Below are 27,283 nucleotides of genomic sequence, written 5' to 3'. Positions count from 1 at the left end.
GCTTAATTCCCAGCGGTGGTAACAAACGTTATCAACTCCAAATAGTCAATTATATGAGTTTATTACGATTGATTGGCGACAGATCGCTTACTTATCATCAGGAATTTAACAATATTTGGCTAAGTACGAGTCGCACTCGCACCTGGAGGGTTCCGTACTACAAATTTTCATTTATTTTTTATTTTTAGTACCTATTTGTTATCATAGCAGCCATAGAATAGAATTCCATTTTTAAGAATAGAGTTTCATTTTTACAAGCATAGAGTTCCATTTTTATCCTTTGGGTACGGAATCCTAAAACCAACACAAACAATTATGATTCCGTAGGATATTGAAGAAGAGTGTTCTCTGTACGCTTTCCTCGGGCGTGTCAGGCTGAACATAGCGTTGGACGCACTGCGCGAGGTCCGCTGCACCGCCCGCTCGGCGGACCGCGAGCGGATGTCGTTCGGGTTGATCTACGACGCCGTGTTCGCGCACCACCGCCGGGCCTTGGCCGCTAAAATGCGCGGCGAAACTGTCCTTCGCACTTACAAACCACCGTTGGATCATCAGGTGAGTGTTTTTCAAACTAATGACGAAATTTAATCAATAATTGCGTACCAAATTTCAAAATATGACATTTCGCTTTGCAAGAATAATGGCATAACTCAAAATTCATTTTTCTGTTAAAAATACAATTTAATCCCAAATATTTCCTATTTTAATGTGTCCTAACAGTATGATTATATACATAACTAACTACTTATAATAATTGTATTTACCATTATTTTCATTCTCATTTAAATAAAATATTTGGAAACAAAAACATTGTTTAATTTTAAACTGGCTCACCTGGAAAATTACGTTTTTTACTTGTGCCATTATTCTTGCAAAGCAGCGATTTATTGGCTATGTAAATTGTCAAATTACGATTTGCGGCTGACCAAAATTGATTACCACTGTTTATTACTAGCAGTATATTAGTTCCATCAGGGAGGTTCCACCGCTACACATATTTCTAGTGTGAACCAGTTCTTCGGTTTCGGTGCAAGTGTGGATGCCAGCTGACTTACCTAATTATGAGGCGAACATCTTAATCCTCACAAATGGCAACGCATCTGTAATCGGCTTCAGGCAGAACCTTATAACCTTAGAACCGTGCTATACGTTTGGTTAAATATGTCCATGCAGTCCATAGACATTGACAATGACCTTTTACTACCTAGACTATAGGGTTACTAAAAAGCGCATGAGAAGAAATAGACAACAGACCACTCATCTCACAGTCATTGTTATTCATATAGAATACGGATTCAAGATGTTATAAAAAAATATTTTTACTGCTCGTCAAAATATCAAATAATGGTAAATGCATTATTTACAATTGTTTTAGAATGTGACCGGCCAATATGTAAAAGTCTTCAGCATCCATCCCAAAAACAAGCCTAAGCCTAGGGATGATGTCGAGTTATCAGCGTGAACAACATAATAAATATTTCACTTCCGCTTATATTATGTCTGTAAACCTATTAATACGTTCGTATAGTGCGCGTAAAACTGCTAGTCCACTCTGAATATAGAAATGAATCGCGTCGCCATAGCTAATTGTACATCTACACCTGCTCGCAACAACTCCAGAGCGGACTAGCAGTTTGGCGCGGACCATACCTATTATTATTACAATAAATAACCTTATTATATAATTATAATTAAATGTGTTTTTATTTATGACATGTCAATCCCACTATTTAGTCGAACCAGACCACAGTTCATATGTTAAAATTCGTCAAGCGGTATGGACTGCAAGGCGTACTTAAGACAGAGACTTTTTGAAGGTGGTAGAACGCTTTGTGGTTCGACTCCGGTGGCACCACCGCCTCACCTATTTCTGCCTCATAACAGCAGTGTTGGCGCTGCTGTGTTCCGGTTTGAAGGGTGTGGTAAGGGAGACATACTTTGCCGAGGTGTTTCAGCTTAGACCTCAGGGGTAGCAGCGCATCTGTGGCCGACCTCAGGTAGGAATATCTAATCCCATCTGGGGTTGATTACAGGTGTCCATGGGCGGCAGTAGCCACTTACCATCAGGTGGACTGCATGCATCAAAAAAAAAAAAGAGATCTATACATCCATAAAATACATAAGTATACTCGAAAAACATTACCACCACAGTCGGGAAAACAAATTGAAACGTCCGGTAATCTCGCCGCTCTTTCGATGCCAGCATTGAAAACTTTAATTTTGGGATAGTGCAAAATATTAAAAATCTGGGGAGAGTTCAGTTTATATTATAGGCATCTTTGAATATGTTTTGATTATAATGTAGAGTACTACAGTTGAAGCATTGTCGCCTTTAGCCCTGGTTACAAATTTCTTTAAGAATTGTAGACCCAAGCTATACCACCTTGATAAGTGTTTTACCACTAATAAAAACTTTTCTTAATTCACATAGTTTATTTATTTTGTAAAGGTTAATCTATTTTTACGCAGTACAATCACATATATATATGTTCGAATAATATATAAGCTTCATAGTTATATAAAGATAAGACATAAGTCTTCTCAATTAAACAGTACGAAATATTTGCTAACTTATATCGTTTAAACATTAACATATAGAGATTAAAACATAATTTGTGTACTTTTTGGTACAGGTGACATAGGTGCTACTTCTATTCGAATGTTATTGACTGTATTATACATTATGTGATCACCGCAACAAAGTAGAAAGATATGCACAAAAAACAAATTTACATTTGGACAAAACATTTACTCTAAGTTCAACCATAGTGACTGTGTGGTTGCATTTTAGTTGTTATTTTAATAAATAGTTTGAACTCTCTAATATAAAGAAAAAGTACATCATGAAACGAATCTTAAGCCGATAACGTATAAAAAACAGTGACATGTTAAATTTTGATGAAACAACATAATATTGTGTGGTTATAAAGGAAATTATTGTAACAATGCCATGTAACTATATAATATCGCTCAGTATTGCACATCGTGAGTCGTTCCGAATAAGTTCATATATTTTAATATCACATTCTATAATCATATATGTCTCAATATGATTCATATTGATAAGATCTTGCACACTAACAGGAACACCGAGTTGGATCCATGAATGATTTCCAAATATAGAAAATAAAGCTTAGTAGCTTCATTTTGAATTAGTATTCAACCTTATTTTAGTCGGTCTCATTTAACAATCCAAAATTCAATCCTGAGCATTGCGATATAATATTGTGTTACTGACTAACGACAAAGTTATGCTTGTAATCTCAAATTGGATATTTTATACAGGATCCACAGATTGTTTCACGGGGAATCTCTTATAGCTGCAAAGTTACAAATATTATCATTACAGGTTACGCACTGTAATGCCCGTTAATGCTCAAACCTGAACTGTTACATTACATGCAAATATCTCTGGAGCTCGATAATCCTAACCTCTCACTGACGAACATCAGTGAAAAACTCCGATATTCGATCTATTTCACTATATTGTCTACTAGCTGACCCGGCAAACTTTGCACCGCCTCAAAATCTATTTATCAAATATATTTCATATAAATATAGCCTATGTTACTCGTGGATAATGTAGCTTTCGAATGGTCAAAGAATTTTTAAAATAAGCCCAGTAGGTTTTGAGCCTATTCATTACAATCAAACAAACAAACAAAGTTTTCCTCTTTATAATATTAGTATAGAAGTATAGATAAGTTGCCAATATCACACCACACATCACTACGGTTGAATGAACAGACCACAATCAAATACACATGACCATAGTGTAGATACAAAATTGAACGCGACTGAGCCGAGGACGAGCAGCCTCTAACAGGGCACGCTTTGCGAGAATAAGTTTGACAAAATACTATTCAGTGTTCTTCAGTATGTTTACAATTCCACAACACCCATAATATATTTTAAAATCGTATCCGTCTACTGATGATAAAAGGTAATATAGTTATTAGTTTAAATGTGAATCTTACAATCAGTTCAAAAATATTTTTATTTATATTGGTTTTATTTCTAATATTCTTAAACATAGTTTAAAGACCGCTAATACAACCTGATGTTGGCTACTTGTGAGTTTTCAAAAGGGTTCGCTACATAAAATGTTTCCTTAGAAGAGAAAGTATTTCTATCCTATTTGTGATATTTTAGTTAGTCGGTAGGTATATATTACTTATTACATAGAAATGCTTTGCTATGGACCATAGCGACAGTCGCTCAAGGTATCTAAATATATAAGGGGCGGCTTAGCCATCTTTTAAACGAGAAAGTATGTAAGTAGCATCTACTCGTTCTGTTTAATCTTATGTTTAGAATATATTTATTGCTTATCATTGTTTGATTCGAGGGTATATTATTATAATACACAAATATAATGTATATTACATTATATTTGTGTTAACATGGAGTTAACATGGAGTATAATCAGATTTTAAATCTTTTCATGTAGCGAAGCCATAGGACATACCTTAGCCAGACTTCAAGAACGGAACAAGTTCACAATATAACCTGTTATTTTATATAAGTAAAGTATTATATATGCTATGTTATCATTATATAACATATATTATTGTATATAGATAACGTAATACTTTTTCAAGTATCTAAACAAAATTCAGAACTTATTTCAAAGATAAGTTTGTAGACCAATATTAGATTGTATAACATAAAAATATATTAAACTTGCAGAAATATAATGTACAATTTGACCACATTATTGACAAATGTTTTTAAATGCAAGTATAATTCCATAATAGTGAGATACAGATGAGAACCCCTTTTACATTTCCAATTGTAATTCTGAAGGGGATGTTTAACAAAATCGTTTGTCTTATTTGTAAACATATATATAACATTACTTTGCTTCCATCAGCCAGCATGACCGCGGCGACTGGCCTTAAAACTTGACTAGCAACATTCATGAGCACATGCATACATACACAAAAGGTCTTCAATTATTTATACAATCGATAATAACACACTTCACAATATTACGCCAATCCACTGAATAGTACACATACATACTTGCACTGCAAAATATATTATATTTCTTTATTTATAGTGAGCAGAAATTAGGTGAATTTTATAAATCATAAATCTTAATCAGTACGATATTTTAAAAGCTTTAAATTACAAAAGTAATAAAAACACTTAAACACAGTAAATAAAGACTAATTGGCACGTGGTTTGAAGTAGTATTTCAATTCTATGCCGCGTTACGGCTAAAACACATCGCTACATACGACACGACATCGTATAGCGGCACGTGCATCGTGTCGAAATCGTATCGTCGTACTATACACGGCATGACGTAAAAGCTGGTGATGCAAACCCAATGAAACCGAATAGATGGAAATTTGAAGAATTGTCATAGTTGATCTATATATAGTCCGATCTAGACATATCCTCTTTTGACCTTGATGTTTAATAACAGACAGGAACGCAGAATATAATGCCCATTCGATTCCATTGAGTTTTGCATCACCAATTTTTACGGTAAAACGTCGTGCTGTGCATCACAAGAGGATGCGAGATGGTGTCATGCTTTCTTATGATGTCATACCGTAGATTTCCCATCTCGCCACTATATGACGAGGCAACTATGCGATGTCCTATCGTACATAACATGTGTTTTAGCCATTACGTCCTGTTGACATAAGGCACTCAGATTGCGTTTAGAATAATGTATGTAATTAAAAAAATAAATAGAAAAACTACTTTGTGTCATCACTAGGTACAAACTACATCTACAAACCGCAGTCTCAAATGCCTCATTAAGTTCTAAATAAACCTATACATTTCATTTGATACATGTACAATTAATATACCACAACACTGTTATGCACGAAATATAAAATTAATTATACAATAGCTCCAAAACATTGAAGTTCGGTGAAAATGTCTGTATGTGGGACAGTGGGAGTAATGAAATAATATTAAAGTTAAGAAATGAACAACCAGCGTAGACGATGGAAACTAATTAACGGATGTATAGTTGTATATGTTTGAAAGTACGATGTTTTTTTATTATTATTAACAATACATTCTCTTTACATAAAACGTTGCCAATGTTTGTGTTAAGACAGAGGAACAAATTACATGATTTGATATACGAGTATTCGAAAGCAGTACAAAATATATTATAACTATTATAAGTTAGGCAAATATTTAGTTTATGTTTGAATGCTTCCGGAGCATTTATATCTACAGACATCGTACGTTTAGCCCTCATAATGCTGGATGTCAAAATATATTAGCACTAGCTGACCCGGCAAACTTTGTACCGCCTCAAAATCTATTTATGAAATATATTTCATATAAAATATAGCCTATGTTACTCGTGGATAATGTAGCTTGCGTATGGTAAAAGAATTTTTAAAATCGGTCCAGTAGTTTTTGAGCCTATTCATTACAACCAAACAAACAAACAAAGTTTTCCTCTTTATTTAATTTTATTATTTTGTATGAATAATAAATTATTACGAATCTCTAATAACAACGTGAAAATATACTTATTTTATGTACATCTACATTTTAGTGTCTTAATTTTATTAACTTACTATAAAAATTAAAAACTTCTTTTTGGAAAACTGAAAAATGATTGTTTTAGAAAACCGCCACACGCACAGTAAAGTTTGTCCGACCATACAAACTGACCTTATGCATTTCAAACCAGTCAATATCATTACAAATATAGACCTCATCCGAAAATTAGTTTCCAGCTTAAGAATGAGTAAACAATACAATAAACATTAACAAAATCATTGCAACACACATACTCTATATACATCTCTGATTATGCGTACTGCCTCAACTTAAAATACTCAAATAAAATAGAAGATAACTTAACTTGCCAAGTTTTGAATTTTTTTTATATATTTGGCATCAATAAATTTCCATAATTCTAGTTATAATTTAGTCCTACTAACAATTTTGCTTTAAAACACATGATATTAATAGAATTAATTTGGAATTTTCTGTAAGATTGTAGTAATAATAATTTTACAAAATATTATGCGCATTTGAAAGTATTTTTTTAATTAAAGACAAGATAGGAAAATAAATATAAGTCCAAATTATATTATTACGCCAAATCAAATATGTCTTAATTAAAAAGTAATTGTTTTTTTCAGACCTTTTTTATTTAACTAACACCCTTTATCAATTTATCCAATGTTTTTCCTATCAAAGATTACATCTCGATTTTCGATCTTTGTTGGGAAATAAGTAGACATATGATATCAAACCGAAAAGCGGTTTCATTTAACTCACCATTTAAACATAACATGTTTCTCATTATTCATCCTAGTATAATATGTTTTTCAATAGCAATATTGTTAGTATATTCACCTGATGTTAACCTACACATTCGTTAAATTCTTACAGCTTATCGATTATAAAATAATTTTGATTGGCATATCGTTTCCTATAAATGTTGTGTATAAAAATGGTGTATACGATGGGGTTGATACGAATTGGTGTTATATGAAATTATGATACAGGGTGAACATTTCAGGCCAGCCTGGAGGGCGAAATCCGAAAGTATTTAAACATAGCTAAAGTATTCAAAAGACGTTTGTACTACGTTCTACTAAGAATTATTGATTGTGCTCAATTAAATCTTTGTATCAAGAATTTGTATTCAAACCAATACATATGCTATCTACGGCAATAATAGTTATCTTAAAAATCATCTTTATCTTAAGTTTATGTTTGCTTTCCAGAACATCATCAGAGTTTATCATTGCTTTCCAGAACATGATCATATTATATGATATGCCATATTTATTCAATTTTTATTTAAATCGAAATCGTCTTCATAACTCCTTTGAGCATTTTCTATTATTTCCTTATTTTCAGATTTGGCCATCCACACACTTGGAAAATTCACCCTGTGTACACTTATGTTTCTTCAGATTATTATTATCCTGAAATCCATTACAATATTATTTTAAACATGCCTCATTTCTTTGATATGTAGGACATAAATCTTAAAAATCTCACAATATTTAGACAATACATCTACTGCGTCTGCTAAATGGTTTGTCTACATGAAATTCATTCCAAAATCTCCCTCTCTAACAGCAACGTCCAGCGCTGAAGAATTACTTGTATGAGTTACATGGCCATTTTAAAAGTATTTCAAAAATATGAATTATTTTATTATCCACCCATTTAATAAATACTTCATGACTTATGACTCGAAGTTATAAGTCACATGAAATTCAAGTTATAAGTAAATATTCAACTGGTCGACCGACAGTTAAGCGAATATCATAAATAGACTATTCACCGCGCAACATTAGTATAAAGTTCTATAGAAAATTTAAATTATTCTAGAATAGTCCTAGTTTAATGGATCCATACAACAGTTATATACGCGAATAGTCGACTGATATTAGTTAGGTTCAGATTATTTAATAACTTACAGTAGTCAGTATTGGAGAGTAGCAGAAATTATATTCTCTAAGTAGTTTAGTATATTCTATATTCAATCACACTGAATAACATATATTTTCACTATGACGACGTATAGAATTTCCACTAATGTTAAGTATCTTGAAGTTAATACCGTGTAAGTTGAATTACTTGAAATAAAAATATTTCACTTATTACAATATTCGCTCTATATATAATATGCGTACACAAAAGCTTCGCGTGACGGATAATTCAATATTAAATATTTGATTATAATTTAATAATAATATCCACGTATGAGTAAAATATTTTTCTACTACGCCATTGTCAGAATTTCTAATATTTGTGCTGACAATAAATATTCAAACAACTCTTTCTAAAATTGTTTCTGTTGGATAATTCACGTTACACCGATTTGCATCAAGTCGAAACCTGGGATGTCGCTCTGACACTTTTGTAAAAATGGAAGTGGCAAGCGAGCATGCATTTTTCCTGATGGTAAATAGCCACTGCCGCCGATGGACATCTGTATCCAACTCCATATAAAACAGAGATACCTTAAGCCAATCGCAGATACAATGCACTCCTGAGGACTAAGGTGAAGAGAATGAAGATGATCGCCTCATGTTAGCTTACATCAACGCCTTCCCACCGAAACGCTGGAACTACATCACACAAGAAGTATGTGGCAGTGGTACCTTCCTGGTCGAATTGTGCTTGTAAGCGACGCACTATTTATTATTTATATTATTATTTTAGCGCAGAAGGTTTTAATGTATTTTTCTTTTAATACGTTCTTATGTATATTGTTTTTCTATGTCATTCCTTCCTTTAAACGTTGTCATTAAATTTTCATCGGTTCTTCTGGCTTTTTCTATTAATGTTCCTCAAATTCCACTAGGGTTTAGTGGAATTTCTTTTCTACATGCCTATCACCTATAGTGCTGGTTCTACCACCATTCATACTTCACTTTAAAGAACTAGACATTAGTTAAGCCGGGGAAGCGCCTGTCAGTTTCAGCTTTAAAACATATAAGTTATTCTGAGCTCTGATATGGATAGCTGGCATGATATTACTTAGAGATTATTTTAAGATTCTGACAAGCTCAAAGAGAGAAATGAGAAAAGCATCTTCCTGACTTGAAGTTCAATATAAGTTCGTAAGGATTGAAGTACCACTGCATACTGGGATTGATTAGACGAGTGAAATGTTCAAACAGCGTGAGGCAGCAGTCATCAAATCGATCTGCCAAAGAGAGCGTTCCGGGTTTGATCCTCGGCTAGACAGACAGCTAAATAATGAATTTAGATATCCGTTCTGAATTTGAGTATTACTGTGTTCCTCTTTGTGTCTTTGGCACCCATGACAGCGAATCCTATACGCATTAGCGCTGCAACAATTCATTCATAAAACCTTAGTGTTAAACTATTCCAGGGCGGTAAAAAAAAATATTATCACTTGCTCAACAGTGAAGGAAAACATCGTGAGGAAACCTGCATACCTGAGAGATTTATAAAAAAAAATCTCAAAAGTATGTGAAGTCTACCAATACGCACTCGGCTAGCGCGGTGGACTATGGCCTAATCCTTCTCATTCTGAGAGGAGACCCGTGCCCAGCAGTGGGACAGTAATGGGTTGTTGATAATGATGATGAGGGCGGTAGATGATCTAACCCATTACGCTGAGAAGATGCCCAGCAGTGGGACAATAATGGGTTGACGACATTAAGCCATTGCGGTACACAACGTAGTATCGGTGTAACATGCATCATCCTTCAATCAGCAGATACCGATCACAGAAAGACTTCGAAATGCAAACATCTTACACAAAACTATCAGTCCCTGGCATACCGGGTACACTGTACCGAATGCCAATCCAACCTATAAACAATCCTTACCGAAAATCCTCTGCTACACAATAATTCGTCAGATACCTTATATAATTACTACAGTGCACAATGGAGAATCCATTAATGAATGAACTACATAAATATCTAAACTGCCTTTGTAGTTCATATTATAAATGCGACTAATTAATAATTTAATAAATGTCGTGATACATGACGACACCTACACATTCATTCGGAATAATTAATTGAAGATGGCTTCAACGGGATATATTAGATTTCCATTTAGGAATACATATAACATAATGAAGTATGAAATATCCAAAATAATGGCATACACAGCTACAAAAAGTATAAATTATAACATTGCAGCACACCTCATGCCATCCCAACACTCTGTAGAAGTCCTCTAAAAATGTATACATATTCACAGCTTGTCATTATTAGTTTAACCTTTCCGACGATATACCTCCAAATATTATACATAATATATATATTATACAAAAGGAATAAGAGAGACGCTTCGAAAAGTGAAGCGAGGAGTGGATTTACATGTATACAATACCGCAATCATCAGTCCTTAGGCAAGCGTGAACTACTCATTGATAAGTATAGTTATAACATATAGTAATATAATATAATATGGCCATAAATCCTACAACAAATCTGAATAAATATATTTTATTTGCATTTGTAATGCAACAAGAACTTTGTAGTTGTAGGACGCTTCCGGGATCACCCACCTTTCCTTTAATCTGTAACAACGAAAATTAAAATTTAATTATAACTTGGCCGCTGAGAGAATGCATTTCTGACAGGTTGTGTCCGAATGAATTGTGTAACTTTGAAGTGGCGTCGAATATAGTATGAAAATTTAACTTCGCTTAATTTGCCTTAAAAAAAGAAAAATGTCATCAGAAACATATTTTGATCCCACTCTAATATTAAATTAATATATAATCCTATCTGGGATTGATTACATATGTCCATGGGCGGCAGTAGCCACTTACCATCAGGTGGGTTGCATGCTCGTATGCTACTCGTACATCCCCAGCTGTTGGAACATGGTGTCCGAGTCTGTCGAACGAGATTATAACACATCTATCTCTTCTATACGATCAGACGATTCTCACAGCATCAGCCGAGCCGAGTTTACGAGAAGTCGGAGTTCTCCGAGTTGCTGAACATCGAACCGACCATGCCGTCGAACTCGGGCACCGCCTCCTCGTACATCCTCAGCTGTTGGGACAGCGTATCCGAGTCCGTCGACCGAGATTATAACACATCTATCTCGTCTATACGATCAAATGATACTCACAGCATCAGCCGAGCAGAGTTTACGAGAAGTCGGAGTTCTCCGAGTTGCTGAACATGGAAGCGACCATGCTGTCGAACTCGGGCACCGCCTCCTCGTACATCCTCAGCTGTTGGGACAGCGTGTCCGAATCCGTCGACCGAGTTTGTAACACCTCGGTCCACTCCTCGCTCGCTGAGCGCGCTTGCAGACACTCCTGGTAGAAGTTCGCTAACTCGGTTATAGGGCTGCCGTCCGCGAAGGGGAAATCCTGAAACGATACAGCGGTGCCTTTCAATGCCTAAGTTCAACTCAGTACTCTCACAGTAAGGTTTTAGGTCATAACAGGTTAGCCAAGGGCGGTTTGGTAGACTTTACACACACTTAAGAACTTGTTTTTCGATTTCTCAGGCGTGCAGGTTTTCTCCAGCATATTCCTTCGACATTTAAGCAATTGATAATTCATTTTAAATTCGCACATTTCCTAAAGTGCAAAAATATTTAGGGACATTCATTTAATATTTTTTCTATTCATGGAATTCATGGTTTTTTTTCTTTATCGTCATTACACGTAACATATAAAGATGAAGATTTTTTAATAGAAGAACTCAGCACAAAATACAAAATTATTGGGGGTTTTAAAAAGTAGTTTTATCAAAATGTAAATAGTGTCGTCTTTCATGTGCGGATCGTTCGTACACACACACAGCCAAGCACAGTACGTACAGGTACAGTCCGCGCCAAACTGCTAGTCCGCTCTGAAGTTGTTGCGAGCAGGTGCAGTCATACAATTTGCTATGGCGACGCGATACATTTCTATATTCAGAGCGGACAGCAGCTTTACGCGGACTATACTGTGCTTAGGTAGATGCAGAGATCACTAGTAACATTTCGAACGTGCTTGATCCTATGATTCCGCCCGGAAGGTACCATCGCCACTCCTATTTCTAGTGTAAAGCAGTTCTGGCGTTCCAATGAAAAGACAGGAATGCCAGCTGACTTACATAATGTAGCGACCACCAAAAATATATTTACGCTACTATCTGACCATGTACTTGACTAAAAGGAGAGAAAGACTTCGCGGGTCACATTTTATGTCCAATGCTATGACCAACCCTTATAGTGGTGTCATTTATTATGATCACTTATCATCTGCAAAGAACCATTTTAGATTCATTCATAAAAACACTTTCATATTGCATTATAAAATTTGTAAAGAAAGTCATGTTAGATGCATTATTCGCCAGACCAACAAAAAATATTATTTATACATTTTTTTATAACAATAATTACAAATTATACTTATATTACGAACTTTTAATATTAAAAGTACGGCTAGCAGATATCTAAAAAAACGCTTAAGTTTATTGCAAGATAGCACAATGGCATCACTTTGTTACTCTAGTCAGTCCAGAACACAGCACCTCCTCCGGCTATGGAGAGAGACGATGCCCAGCAGTCGGATAAAAAGTAACAACTAATATCACGACATAATATTATTATCAATACACGCAATGTGCTACTGTTGGTGTACTGCTGTTGTTAATATAAAGTTTATAAGATTTTTGAAATGAAACTTTATTATTTTATTTTAACACATTATTATATTGATTGATTCATTTAAATTATTTATTTTAAGTATATCTCCAGATATTTTCCGCATCGCCATCGATAATAATAAGTCATAATGTATTTTACCCTACAACAAAACTGTTCGCTAACAGCGAATAACATGCTCAATAAAGAAAGCAATGCAGACAAATGTCTAGAAATATTAAATCCCAGCGATAAGTATCATATTTTGCAAATTATTACGGTCAGACCGTTAATACTCGTATCACATCACCACCACTCGGCGCTTTCGTCAAAACACATAATTATGCTTATTACAATTTGTAATTGTCAACTTCTCTGTATTATTTGCATGCCAGCAGCTCGGGACAATCAAGAAAGGTGGTAGAACCCTTTGTGGTTCGACTCCGGCGGCACCACCGCCACACCTATTTCTACCTAATAACAGCAGTGTTAGGCGCTGCTGTGTTCTTGTTTGAAGGGTGTGGTAAGGGAAACATACTTTTCCGAGGCGTTCTAGCTTAGTCCTCAGGGGCAGCGGCGCATCTGTGGCTGATATCAGATAGGAATATCTAATCCTATCTGGAGTGGATTACAGATGTCCATGGGGGGCAGTAGCCACTTACCATCAGGTGGACTACATTCTCGTCTGCTACTCCTATATTATAAAAAAATATTTATTCACTGACTTTGCTGGTTTACTATTTGATATTTACATCGCATAGCTAGGTCACTCAATAAGCACATCTTCGCTACGGCAAATCTTTGTAAACGCCCGCATTTATCACACCAGCTGTTATTTAAACTGATAGATAGAAGACCCGCATGGATTTTAATGTCACCACAACCGCCCTTCCGTGAACATAGGAGGGACATTTTGCCCCCGAAAAAATACCCCGATTGTATACTAACACTCCTTGAAAAGACGATTTCTACTCTGAAAGCCCCACACGAGGAATAGCTGGCATGTGTACAAAGGACACATACAGAGACGAATACAAAGATACCCAGACCTACAACAGAATCTGAACTCATTATTTAAATATCTAAGATCGAACCCAGAACCCTCTGCGTGTGGGGCAGGTATGATAATCGCTTCGCTACACAACCGAACAAACATTATAAAGTAGTTTTCATGGTGTATCATATGGAAACCTTGATTATTCTACTACTACTGCTGTCACCAGTGCCCTACTATTGTTACTGAAGTGCCACATGTTAATCTTTGCTAGGTATTTATAACTTAGTAACCCTTCACTGCCTTTAGGACTTCACACACCCTTGAGAACTATTTTTCAGAATCCTCAGATGTGCAGGTTTCCTCACATTGTCCTTCGCCGTTTAAGCAAGTGATAGTTAATTTAAATAAATGTGGCTTCGCTCGCATTCGGAGTTTTTTTTTTCTAAACTCAGGAACACTACTTTTTTCGGTCTAAAGGGTCTATATTCTTTTCTGAACCCCTGTTAAAGCGTGTACCAAAATTTTAACAATTGTTTTTTTAGTTAAGTGTAGCAAAAACAAATTCGCATTTATAATATTGATTAGGATACAATTGGCAGAAATAAAAATATTAACTAGTTCGCAAGTTAAAAGCTATTGCGTAAAGACGATGTAAATATAATAAAATCAACATTATTATACTTGGAGTATTAAATCGTTAACATAGTTGCTTACTATTTAATTTTGCAGCTGCATGCAATCAATATATTTATTACAAGTTATGTGCGTTATTTATAAATAATTATGACCTTTAGGCGTTTCTAGTAGATATCATTGCAATGCAATCGCCAGACATAGAAAACAAGCATTCTGATAACAGTTCTTAAATAAAGTCGAGGCCGTGAACTGCAATATAAATATATTACAACAACAATATCTATATATATGTATGTATGTATGTATAAAATAGTAAGGGTATTTATTATGTCAGTGGTCAACGCACAGCCCTTTGGTTCTTTGTATAATATAAGTGAACACCAAGGAAGGAATTGTGGAAATTATATCCCTTAGGGGGTTGAAAGTTTGTTTGAATGTCAGTGAATTTTGAAGGCTATGATATTTTGTATTTGGCTTTCTTAATAGAAACTATATAACATCTACTTTTCTGTTATTGGAAAATCAACCTCTAAGAGTATAAAAAAGGGGTTGAAAATCTATAAGGTTATATATAAGGTATGGTGGTGGTGCCTTTTATGTCGAACCATATTTTACTGTTGTTTTAGACAACATTATGAGACTGAATGATTTTGGGGCTTCTAATTTAGCGATAAGTTACAAATCATAAAGAAACCTGCACACCCAAGACTCGCATAACATTCGCATATGCGCGTGAACACATCCAACCATATTTGAGAAGAGACTCAAGCTCAGCGGCGAGATAGTAACGGTTGATATACATCATTTTAATTAATGGTCATTTAGGTAACATCGCCTTTATAGCCAGTAGATTCATTTACTGAATGCAAGTGCAAAGCAATATTGCGAGTGATGCACGCCAAGAAAATATTGTTGTTTAAAAATTTAACTTACTTGCGTTTAAAATTAAACAAGTCCCGAAAACAAACTTCAGCTTAATCGCATAAGCAATATTTGTATAAAGATGAATATCTCTTTAATCGCAGGAAAAAAGCGTATACACCAATTTTTATCTGTATTTGTAGGGACTAGAAAAACTAACATAAAAAACATGTAATCCTAGTTCAGATCCTTCCACATTGACGATTCGCATTTTCTCGATTACATCAATGCAACATGAGGTATTGGCAATTTGCTGCGTTCAGTCGCGGTAACGACAACACACATTTTATCGAGCGTTTTTAGCATTCAGATGCCAAATGCGTTAGACTGTTCAAAAGTAGCTGACACTGGCACCTCAGCGTTAGCGGCGTTTAGCGTTTGACCGCTGCGTTTAATTTCCAAAAAGAAGCTAAATCGTCACTCGCTCAAGCTTAAAGTATGCAAAGTATCATGATACTGCAGATGACATATAGCAGACATGTCTCCTATGGCCCTTATTACTATGATCGCACAAATAGTTCAACAATATGACATTTTATAGTATAACTAGCTGACCCGGCAAACGTTGTGTTGCCATATAAATAAAAACATGTTAAGGGTGAACAACCCTTATCACTTAGGGGTATGAAAAATAGATAGTAACCGATTCTCAGATCTACTGAATATGCATATAAAATTCGGTGATAATCGGTAAAGCCGTTTCGGAGGAGTACGGTAACTAACATTGTGACACGAGAATTTTATATATAAGATAATAATAAAATTAATATGTAGTTTACCATCAAGGTGTATTTGTTGGGGTCCTTGCTTTTGGGGACCTCGATGGCTTTGGAGGCAGCAGCTGACGTGGAAGGCTGGCCACTGCAGCCCGGACGATTGTTCATGTTCAAAAGATCAGCGTTCGCCAACATCTTCTTACGCTGTGGAAAATGAGATTTAATATTGTTATCGTTATAGCCTTATCTTCAGTTATGAATATTCAGTCTATCTAATTTTTGCCTACCACGGGTCAAAATTTGCCAACGTATATTATGCAGTAATGATCATTGATCATATATCGATCTTTAGTTTAAAACATTGTATGGATTGATTATTGATTTAGATTTAAACATTGGATAGATTGAATGTCAATAAAGGGCGTAACGATCTCATTTGTCACTCGTACTTTTTCTAAAACACCCTCAAAAGTACTACATCTTGAATAAAAATAGAATATTCAATATCCATACTTAATAATTAGGGTCGATTTCCAGCACTGAGCGAACTGCCTTCTCATAAAACATTAATGACAACATGCAAATTATAGTTGTTCAAATACAACTGCATTATTTATTTGCGTGTCCTCGAAGAAGCTATTGTTAGGTTTTTAATAAACCATATATTTTTTTATTAGGAACTTACATTTCTAAAGTCACTGAATTTTTTGTATAATTTTACTATGTGAAATGAATCTGCATATTTACTGTTGCTAGGTATATTCCAATTGTTTGTCCAATTTTACCAGAACCCACAAGTCAAATAATTGATTGGTTACTGACATTTAGTTTCAATGTTTTAACTTTTTATAAATATTTTCAAAATTATTGAAATAGAAAATTATTTAGCGGCGTTGTGAACTTTTTGTGATGTGTAATAAATGTTAAACTCGTGTCAGGTCACTCGTCCTGATCGAATATTAGTAAGACGGCAAAACCAACTGCAAGTCAAGATGTCATCCGGTGTCAGAAAAACAAAATATGTTAAAGGGTGTCGGTTTCATTTTTATTTATTATATTTTATTATTTAGGTTAGGTTTTCACTTCTGCTGGCACTTGCGGAGCGCAACCCTTCGACCCTTTGAGTATTTTTCAACAATAATCGAAATAGTTAACCTTATCCATACTATCTTTCTCGGCGAGCAGCCAGTTCATGGGGGGCTCTGGGGGCAGTTGTTGTGTTAGGGCGTCGTGAAGTTCCTTTATCTTCACTGAGTCCACAAACGCACCAGCCGTCAACGGCTTCGAGAGATCCACCTCTTTCTTGTCACATGGCACTTTCCTGCAATAGGTGTATAGGAGTGTAAGCTTGAATAACTTAACAAAAGAATAATTGTAAAGGTGGTAGAACCACCGCCACTCCTGTTGCTGTCTAACAGCAGTGTTATGCGCTGCTGTGTTTTGGTTTAAAGGACGTGGCAAGAGAGACATACTTTTCAAACGTATTCCAGCTTAGTCCTCAGGGGTAGTGGCCTAACAGTGGCAACATCAGTAGGAATCTAATCTGATCTGCGACTGATTACAAATGTCCATGAGCATCAGTAGCCACTTATCGTCAGGTGGACTGCATGCTTGTTTGCTATCCTACCTTTATAAGTCAGATGAATTATTTTTATTGTCACAATAGCAGTTATATATTCATATGTGACTATTTGCATAAAAACTTAAATAAATGAGTCATTCGAACTTCCTACTAATGGAACACATTTGCAACCCACATTAGATAGGACTCGAATCCTATTTGCAGCTGATAACAGAAGTGTATGAGCTACAACCAGTTACCATCAGGTTGTCAACTTGCACTTCTCTTTTAAAGGGCAAAATTACAATTATTCATCACTAATATACCATAATCTTATATATAAAATTCTCCTGTCACAGTGTTAGTTACCGAACTCCTCCGAAACTGCTTTTCCGATTTTCACCAAATTTTATATGCATATTCAGTAGGTCTGAGAATCGGCTACTATCTAATTTTCATACCCATAACTGATAAGGGTTGTTCACCCTTAACATTTTTTTATTTATATGGCAACACAACATTTACCGGCTCAGATATTATCATATATCAGATAGTGATTTATGATCGATTTATGATCAGATATCAGATAGTGATTTATAAAACAAAAACTTTATTCGAACCTTGGACTGTCCATTCGGAAATGATTATCCTTTATGAACATTTCGGTGGTCCCGCTCACCGCCTCTCTGCCTCGGTCTGGCTGTGGTATTATGGTCATTTTTGTCCTGTACATGACCTCAATCACGATTATTCCAATTGGTGTATGAAGCTCGCTCACTTTTATAGTTTTGTACTTCTCACCTTAAAATGACATCACATTTAAAATAAATATATATTATTATGTATCATAAATATAAACCAAATTAAACTTGCATACAGACAGACAATAATTATGCATCTTAAACCAATTCGTTAACACTTATTATTGTGTCAATTATATTATTTTATAACTTATATAACCAATAAAGAAGGACATCTGAAGATACATCATTTCATTTTGCGGAGTATTTGATTTAACGTAACCAACTAACCTAATTATTAGCTAACCTAACAACTAATCAAATATAAAATAATTTATGTGATTATTACATTTAATTTATTTACAATTTGCGGTGTAAGAGTCAGATTGTATGTACAAAAAATAAAAAAACGTTTTTTTTCACAAAACGGTTCACAATGTAGTCCTTTATGAAATGGCAAAACGACGTAAAGCTATATTCAATATTTCACAAGTTACAAAAAAAGAAATAACATAAGATCCACTTTCGACTGAACCAGAATATTGCATTATGAGTTCCGTCAAATTAGTTTTAATTATTATGTTAACTGTTAAACCTATAAGAACATATTTACAAAAAAAATACGTTTTTAATCATAGGTTCTTCTATGTCCACAAAAGAAAAGTTTGAAATGGTGAATTGTCACACTATATTTGCTCTCCTGTAAAATTGACAAAATGTAGATACGTTCATCTGACTCTTACACCGCGAATTACACTAAATTACTAAAATGAACCATAAGAATGAACTCACCTAACAATTCTGGATTTGGGTGTCCTCCATAAATCTGGTGGAATATCTTGTACGACTCCTTCTGCTGTAGCCTTGACATCTTGTACGCTGGCGTTATTCTCGTGATGCTCAGCGTTGACTTGAGCATGATGCTCATACGATAGTAGATTGTTGATATAGACGTTATAATGTCACACCCCGGTACCATTCTCACTGTCCACAGCTCCAGTACCATTTCATCCCCTTCCACTGTCTTCAGAGATATTTCAATGCATAACACATTGGAGAGGGCCTCAATCACTTCGCCATTCAAAACCCGCTTTGCCTCCATATTCACTTGTGGCTCATCCGGAATGGACAAGTTAAACTAAAAACAGTATATGTAATTAAAATAGATTGAAAAAATTACAATACATGGTAATAAGAGATATTGGCTTGTGGAGTCAGTTTCAAACAGCACTTCCTTTTTGTAGTATGAGTGTTGAATGGTGGTAGAAGCAGTATGGTGTGACTAGGGAGGTACCACCCTTACACCCACTTCTATTGATCAGTTTTTGCGTTTCGGTGGAATCTGATGCTGATATCTTTATCCAATGAGGAGACATGGACATTTATCTCCTCCCAGAATGATTTAAGACTATGGGATGTAGGCCATAGTCCACCATGCTGGCCAAGTGTATTGGACTTCACACAACTATGAGAATTTTTTAAAGCCAGTGATAATTTGATTTTTAATATATGCATAACTCTGAAAAATTTCATGTGCATGCCTAGGGCTGGAACCATGGTCACGACAGTTAAAAAACCAAGGCTCAAAAACTAGTGATTGTAAACGACTTGAATAAGAATACCAAGAAGTTTATTCTTGAATTAGAGTGTTATTTGTATTCTAATTAAAACAATTAAGGAGGTTTTTGCAACACTAGTATCATCTGTACTTCCCTCACTTTATTTCATGTTTTGCTAAATCAATTTTTTATCACCTTAAACGAAAATTTCACATTTAAGCATTAAGCATTCTAATAAATTGTTACAAAAAATAAAATAATATTTGAGCCTATCTTAATGGACTGTATCTATAAATATAGAGTAAAATTGCTATTTTATTCTCATTTGGTAACATATGGCCCGCAGTGAGAATTTATTATCAAGTTAGTGCACTTATTATTTATAAATATAATAGCCTCACCCATTGGAGATTGCTTGGAGACGAGGGTAGTTCCTCCGGGGGCTTAGAGGTGCTGTAATCATGCGTTATTTTCTTGCCCTGTCTGCTCTGAACCACAATCTGGGCCACCTTCAGAGTAAGTATCTTGGTAAACTTGTACAGTTTGTAACGCTCCTGGCTGTCGGCACTCGATGCCATTTTTAATACTTCGCTTCTTATATCCATCGAGACTGAAGAATTTACCTTTCACGTAAAAGAACAATATAATCTACACAAAACATGATGCTAATTTAACGCCCATTTTTACTTTTCATGTGCTACCACTACTCCACCTTACGCGCTCCAGAATATTTGTTATTCGAAAATATATAGCCAGATCAACGAATACGTTAGGTTTAAGATATCAGATATTAACTTTGTAATAAATAAAGACAGCAGCAAATAAACCAGCAAATCGACAACTTTTTTTATAACTAACCAAACATCGATTACAGATAGTCAAGGAAACTATCATAGATAAAACAAAAATGTCTACATTGTTAAATTAAGTTATGGCATTAAAATTACAATTTAATGGGATTTTTTTTATTTGAAAAGATTTGATTTATATCATTTTATGCAATTAAAGTTTAATCAAAGAACACAGAGACCGAATTTTATATTCTTGAAGTTTAATAAACAAAAAATGTGCGGTTTTTACCGTAGTAGGTAACTGTACTAACTGCGTGATTGCCGGTCCTATTTCAAATTTAGACCTGCATATCCTCGATGCATGCCTATAGCAATAGCTGTTAATGTTATTAAATCAAGGTCTTTCATAAATCATAATGAAGGATATCCCTTTTTCGTCCTAACATTGCCTTCCTCACAGTATTATTCATTAAATTAACTTGTAAATAAGTCCTGGAATGTTGCAAATTTAATTTAATTGGAATAAAAAAATGTGTCTAATAAATACATGCATAAAATATATACTTTATTATTAATATTTACTTTTTCTACCTATATGTTTAGACATTATATTCATTGGGATGATCTTCGACATAGAAAGGTTTCCAATAGCGGCTCCATGTCGCTCCGATCAAGCCGCCTTGAAATAAATTCTCCCTCTACTGTAAAACTATACGAAAGTCGTGAAAAAATAAAAATGTGCCTCAATTCGTTATTTAAAATAAGTGAGCGTTTTAATGAACAACGTGCGATGGATGCTAGTCACGTTAAATTTTTTTTCAAACATACTGTTGGTATGGGCATGAACCCAGGTCGACCTCCCCCTTCAATACATTCTAAAAAGGTAAATATATTTTCGTTGTTCACATAAAAATTACTTAAACTACATGTGACAAAAAGAAACAATTAAAAATGTAATTTGCATATTTATATTTATTTAATAAAACAAATTAAAAACATCTAGGTATTTCATAAAAAATATTATTACATTCAGTCAACATATTGAATAAATAACATTTTACATATTTCAACTAATAATTATATTTAATGGATAACATGATATACAATGCAATCTTTATTCTTTCAAGAAATGTGTCCTTCTTGAAAACGACCTGAGAATGAAGCATACAGTAGCATCTAGCTTATCTACTAAAAGCCAATAATTTTGTTATTAAAACCATGAAATTATAAAATATCTGCAATTTAATACTTATTCATTATTAATTCATCATAAAAACATTAAAAAGGAAATAAATTCCTGAATATACATTATTACATTAGGGTCTATTGAGTAAAGCAATTAATTAAATACTGTTCTAAACTACCTACCACAGTAAAATTCCCTAAAAATTAATCCAAACATGTACCAAAATTTAAAAGCCTGTTCACAGAGTATTATAGTTTATCCATAGCTTTTTTTCCAAAATTCCATAGTTTTTAAGGGCTTTTCCACTGTATTTTGTACCCAAAAGGTCTGTGGGCTTTTCTATGTCCCTCTTCAAAATGACAATATTTGTCTTTGTCATTTTGATCTTTGCTGCATGAGACAGATTTGAAAAAGAATAATTGGCTAAGTAAAATAAACATGCCCAAAGAAATAAAATGAGTAAAGAACGAACCTTAACAATAATAAATATTGGATGGTTTAACTTTGAACTATAAAACTTTAATAACCAACGTGATGTTATTGAAGTGATAATTTAAATGTAACTTTGAGCATTAAACATTTTTCCTATTTTATTAACACATACCATTGTATGTTTTATGACAATAAATTTATTAAGTTACAAGGAATAATTTATTTATTGATATAAATTTATGTCTATAGATTTATCTAAATATGTTTAAACTTCATATATTCATTCATGGAATTTTGTAACAGGTCTCATTAAGATAGTAAAATATTGATACCAAAATGTATATTCCTCGATGCAAACTTGTAGCAAAGAATTATTTAAGAGTTATATATTCCAAGGGTCTTTCGAACCAGCTGCTCAGCTATTTTGTTAAATTGCTCCCGATCTTCTCTCCACATCTTAGCAGCATCCACATTTGCACCACTTTCATCATTGGGTTCTGGAATATAATTTATGTTTATGATTAGCAACATAATATTTTTATAGGCATATGTATTTAACTTTTATAGTAACAAAAAACCCAACTATTTAAATATACAACCTAAAATTAAAATAAAGGCATAGGGGTTGCAAGATGTACTTATGAGAGAGAGATGAGAAATACTTATGTATACACTCAAAAAAGATTAATCTCTGCAGTCATGTATAAAAATGGTTTATTATAATTTGCTTTATACAATGAAATTTAATTTTTTAATAGAAGCAGCCATTGCATACTCGATGCAGCCCATGTGAAATGTGATGTAACAATATACAGAATACAATTGTCAAAAAATTGGTCAGAGATGCTAGGCTCTAGGGCGGCTTAAAGGAGGGGCGGAAGTCCGCCCTGGGCGGTCACAGTCACAGTTGTTAAAAAAAAGGTCGTCAGGACCAAACAATCTATGAAATGTGGAACAGTCAGCGAAAAAAGAGGTCACCGAATCACAGGTGAACACTGGGGACCTCCATTCAACTTTCCGCCCCGGGCCTCCGACGCACTTAATCTGCCACTGATGCTAGGCAAAGAGAGGTGTGATGGTGGTACTCCCACAAAGGGTTTTACCACCTTTTATAATTACACTTATTACATTGTAAAGGGGAAAGCTTGCTGTACAATAATAAAAATAAATATTTTTGTGACATATAGAGTGATATCTATTATAAGTTGTAATATTGTTTGTTAGGTAAATAATAAATATCATACGTCGCAAATGCCCCTTAGGTACTTAATCCAAGACGCAAACTGCATCTATTATTTATGTATATTAAACTCCACTGGCTCCGCTGGGAGCAGTTCCCTACAAGCCTTATAAGACTCACAACACATCTGTTTATAGTCGCAGACAGACTGATCGCAGATGCTAACACAAAAAAAAAAAAAAGTATATTAAACTAATACTTATTTATATCAATGATAACTTGAATATTGCTTTTATAGATAAAACATAAACAAATAATGATGAATAAATCTTACCCGCAAGCATGCTGACCACAGAGAGTAGTATCTTCTCTACACTTTGCACTGGTGACCATCTTTCAGCACTGCTTTCGTATCCCATCGGATCATCCCCTGGGGCATGCAGGATCGAAATGCAAACTCTGCCATCTGTATATACTAAAATATTGTTTGTTATATTAAAAATTAATTCATAGTGACTTCCATATAGATAATGATATTCTAAGCCTAAGTAATTATTTTAGTAACTTATACATCTATACAAATATGTCGATGCGTACAAGTTTAGTTCATACATACATATAGACAAGTAATTTAATTATAATATTTTTGAAAACAACACTACCTACGAGAACATTACCAAACAGTAAATCAAATCAAAAATCAAAAACATCTTTATTTGCCAAATAAGGTACATAACTCTGATTAAATCTGTCCTAAGATACAAAAATCCTCTTATTTTACCATTTCGGCGTGCAAATATGGTTATAAACTTAATTTTATGTTAACTTACTTTGTTTTGATCGTACAAAACAATTAGTCACATTGGCGTAATTACACAATAATATCCCATGTCAGTAAAAAATAATAAAATATTAATAATAATAATGAAATAGTTACAATTTTTAATTTTTCCTGTCCGTTTACAATTAAATTTCGATTATTATCAATTTATTTCTAAATATTCATTTATAGAGTAGAGTCATTTTCTTTGAAGCCATATTCTTAGTTCCTTTTTAAATCCATTGTACGGAAATTCTTTAAAGGAGTCAGGAAGCTTGTTAAAAAATTTTATAGCCATTTGATACACATTTCTTTTATACAGTTTTAGGTTGCATTTGGGCAGAATAAGTATAATTTTATTTCATATACTTACTATTAGGATGAAACATTTCACAGATGAACTGCATCTTAGGAGGACTGAGTGGGTAATCGGGAGGGAAGATCAGTTTCGCAGGGAATATGCCACCCTCAAAGCATGTTCCTTCTGGACCTCTGTAAAGTTCAAGATGTTTTTTCAATCACACAAGTTGTAAGCATTGTTAATCAGTCCTCAGTTAACAAGTCCTCAGGGCTAGTTTACAGTTTCAGGGCTAGTTTAAGACTTTACGGGTCCATTTACATTCACAGGCATAGAACGAGATGTGTGCCATAGTAAAATAATTGGTCAAGTGCAAGTTGTATTAGCACATGGAGCATTCTGTACTACAAAAATTTCATTCGCTTTTTATCTTTAGTATTTGTTATCATAGCTGTCATAGGAGTAAATACATTGCAAAATTTTAACAATCTACCTATTACAATTAAGTTACACATACATAAATCTAAAAACGTCGAAAATTAGCAGTTCCTTGTATGGCATTTATTTTCAAGATTTTTTATTTTTAGGATGTACCCTTTGGTTATGGAATCCTAAAAATTATTCTCCTATACTATGTGTTTATTCAATAACATATGTTCACATCTACCATTGTGTTACGTTAAGTGCAGACATGGGTCGTTCATGCAAAATATTGAACAGAAAAATATAAGTTCGTCTATCACAGACCCTGTATGACACAACTTCTGTAGATATGAGTCGCTGTGTAAGTCAGATGAACATATATACATAAATCATAAATCTTTTTTTTCACAAAACGGTTCACAATGAACCTTTGTGAAATGGCAAAAGGACATAACACTATATTCAATATTTAATAAATAAAATACCCAATAAATTAAAATATATATATTGTGTCTTTGTAAGCATTTATAAAAATTTCTTTTTATATTTTTCAAAACTCGAATAGTAGGACAATATATTAATATATATATTTTTATTTCCACTACTGTATATTATCTCTATTAATGATCTAGTAAAGTTGGAAGTGGCGAATTTTTATACTATTTTTGCTCTCCTGTAAAATTGACAAAATGTAGATACGTTCATCTGACTCTTACACCGCGAAATAGGACCTCAAAGTGATCTCGTTCATGTAAATGTTCCATAGTTATGACTATTTGAATATGGATCATCAGCTACAATGACCACTTAACATCAAATCAAATATAGTGACCGGCATGAGTCGTGAGCACAACTGACAGCTGCGCAGTAGTTAATGTTTCGGTCTCTTTGGCGGAATGAAGAAGCCATGGGGGCGGGGCAGGGTGCCGAGCTGCACGCGATTGGTCCCTTAGTCAATGCACATCGTCTATTGGAGGCTCGCGTGTCATTCGGTTCATGTTCATTCGTGCCAAAATTGTACATGCGCGAGCTTACCCCCACTACTGCCCACCTGTGCTCACGACTCGTGCCGGGTATTATACATATTGTCCTTTCAATTACCTAAGATACTAATTAGATAAAAAGCAATAAATGAATTGATTGTCCAATCTTCAATTTTGAACTAGAATTGGATATACGGTATGAAATATGGAATTTTTAAGTGTAATTCTGTAATGTTAAGTTTCTACTGTGTTTAATAAATAAATAATATTAAGAACTATGAATGAATTAGATTATATTATATGTAAAAAATATAACTCACGTGATGAGAGCTTCCCATTCGAAGAAGTTTTCTTCATTTATAGGACCAGCAATGATTCCTTCCGGTGGATTGAGAGTTAGTTCTAAAAATGTAAATACAAAATAAATTGTTCTATCATACTAATACATTACTGACTACTGACAGAATATTATTAACTAACTTCAGCCAGTTCAATTAAAAACACTTTACAATCTGTTAAATTATATTTATAAGTAGAAAAAGTTTTATTTGAAAGTAAGTTAAATAAGTTCAGGGCACTTTTAAAAGTAATTAGACGTATATATGCCAACGTGTTCAATTAACGAAATTATTATTTCGTCTATGCAAAACTGGTGCCAATATATTTTGTAAATGATTACGTTTATATTCGGCCATTAGCCGTCGTAATGCCGATCCAGCCATTTCCAACAAAACCTTGTTAATGATATTATAACACTGTATTTATTATTGTCTAATTTACACACGCGAACTATTTAAAAACCATCAGATTTCCGAATACTAAAGTGTAATTGATTAAAATTAATCTTCCAAATTACTGGAACTTAGAATATATTGCGAAACCACGGATTGCGGAACCCACAAACGACAGATGATCATTAGTTACAAGTTGTACATGAAATTATTT

General features: G+C 34.0%; 3 protein-coding genes across 4 annotated transcripts in view; 1 reads left to right on the top strand and 2 right to left on the bottom strand.

The window, feature by feature from the left end:
* The window catches only part of LOC140743146 (cilia- and flagella-associated protein 69), a 28,550-nt gene extending 26,905 nt beyond the window's left edge, over positions 1-1,645 (top strand). For both annotated transcript variants that reach the window (XM_073074206.1, XM_073074205.1), the window contains 2 exons: positions 328-555; positions 1,376-1,645. In XM_073074206.1, the coding sequence (XP_072930307.1) occupies positions 328-555; positions 1,376-1,462 (315 nt within the window). In that variant the 3' untranslated portion in view covers positions 1,463-1,645. The remainder of the gene's footprint in view (positions 1-327; positions 556-1,375) is intronic.
* A 7,717-nt stretch (positions 1,646-9,362) lies between these two features.
* LOC140743663 (autophagy-related protein 13 homolog) lies at positions 9,363-21,067 on the bottom strand. Its single transcript, XM_073075106.1, has 7 exons — positions 20,627-21,067; positions 19,459-19,804; positions 18,547-18,727; positions 17,521-17,686; positions 16,429-16,569; positions 11,584-11,830; positions 9,363-11,020 (listed from the first exon to the last, which is right to left on the bottom strand). Exons 1-6 carry the CDS (start codon positions 20,828-20,830, stop codon positions 11,603-11,605), a joined length of 1,266 nt encoding a protein of 421 aa, XP_072931207.1. The 5' UTR covers positions 20,831-21,067; the 3' UTR covers positions 9,363-11,020; positions 11,584-11,602.
* Positions 21,068-22,957: 1,890 nt separating this feature from the next.
* Ubc7 (ubiquitin conjugating enzyme 7) lies at positions 22,958-27,279 on the bottom strand. The gene is made up of 5 exons (XM_073075105.1): positions 27,018-27,279; positions 26,659-26,740; positions 25,008-25,126; positions 24,149-24,289; positions 22,958-23,131 (listed from the first exon to the last, which is right to left on the bottom strand). The coding sequence occupies exons 1-5, from the start codon at positions 27,058-27,060 to the stop codon at positions 23,010-23,012; spliced, it is 507 nt and encodes a 168-aa protein (XP_072931206.1). The 5' UTR covers positions 27,061-27,279; the 3' UTR covers positions 22,958-23,009.
* Positions 27,280-27,283: the final 4 nt, after the last annotated feature.

This window comes from Epargyreus clarus, unplaced genomic scaffold (assembly GCF_041222505.1).
Source record: "Epargyreus clarus isolate Ecla_fem2 unplaced genomic scaffold, WU_Ecla_fem_2.2 ptg000007l, whole genome shotgun sequence".
Classification (NCBI taxonomy): domain Eukaryota; kingdom Metazoa; phylum Arthropoda; class Insecta; order Lepidoptera; family Hesperiidae; genus Epargyreus; species Epargyreus clarus.
Note: the sequence above shows the minus strand (reverse complement) of the source record. Positions and strands in the feature narration are given on the sequence as shown.

Coding starts and splice junctions, on each gene's coding strand:
- Ubc7 (XM_073075105.1), bottom strand. CDS start 27,060: ATGGCTGGATCGGCATTACGACGGCTAATGGCCGAATATAAAC. Junction 25,127..26,658: donor GAATGGGAAGCTCTCATCAC/GTGAGTTATATT, acceptor TGAACTTTACAG/AGGTCCAGAAGGAACATGCT. Junction 24,290..25,007: donor TGAAATGTTTCATCCTAATA/GTAAGTATATGA, acceptor ACAATATTTTAG/TATATACAGATGGCAGAGTT.
- LOC140743663 (XM_073075106.1), bottom strand. CDS start 20,830: ATGGATATAAGAAGCGAAGTATTAAAAATGGCATCGAGTGCCGACAGC. Junction 17,687..18,546: donor TTCCGAATGGACAGTCCAAG/GTTCGAATAAAG, acceptor CACCTATTGCAG/GAAAGTGCCATGTGACAAGA. Junction 11,831..16,428: donor CCAACAAATACACCTTGATG/GTAAACTACATA, acceptor GTATCGTTTCAG/GATTTCCCCTTCGCGGACGG.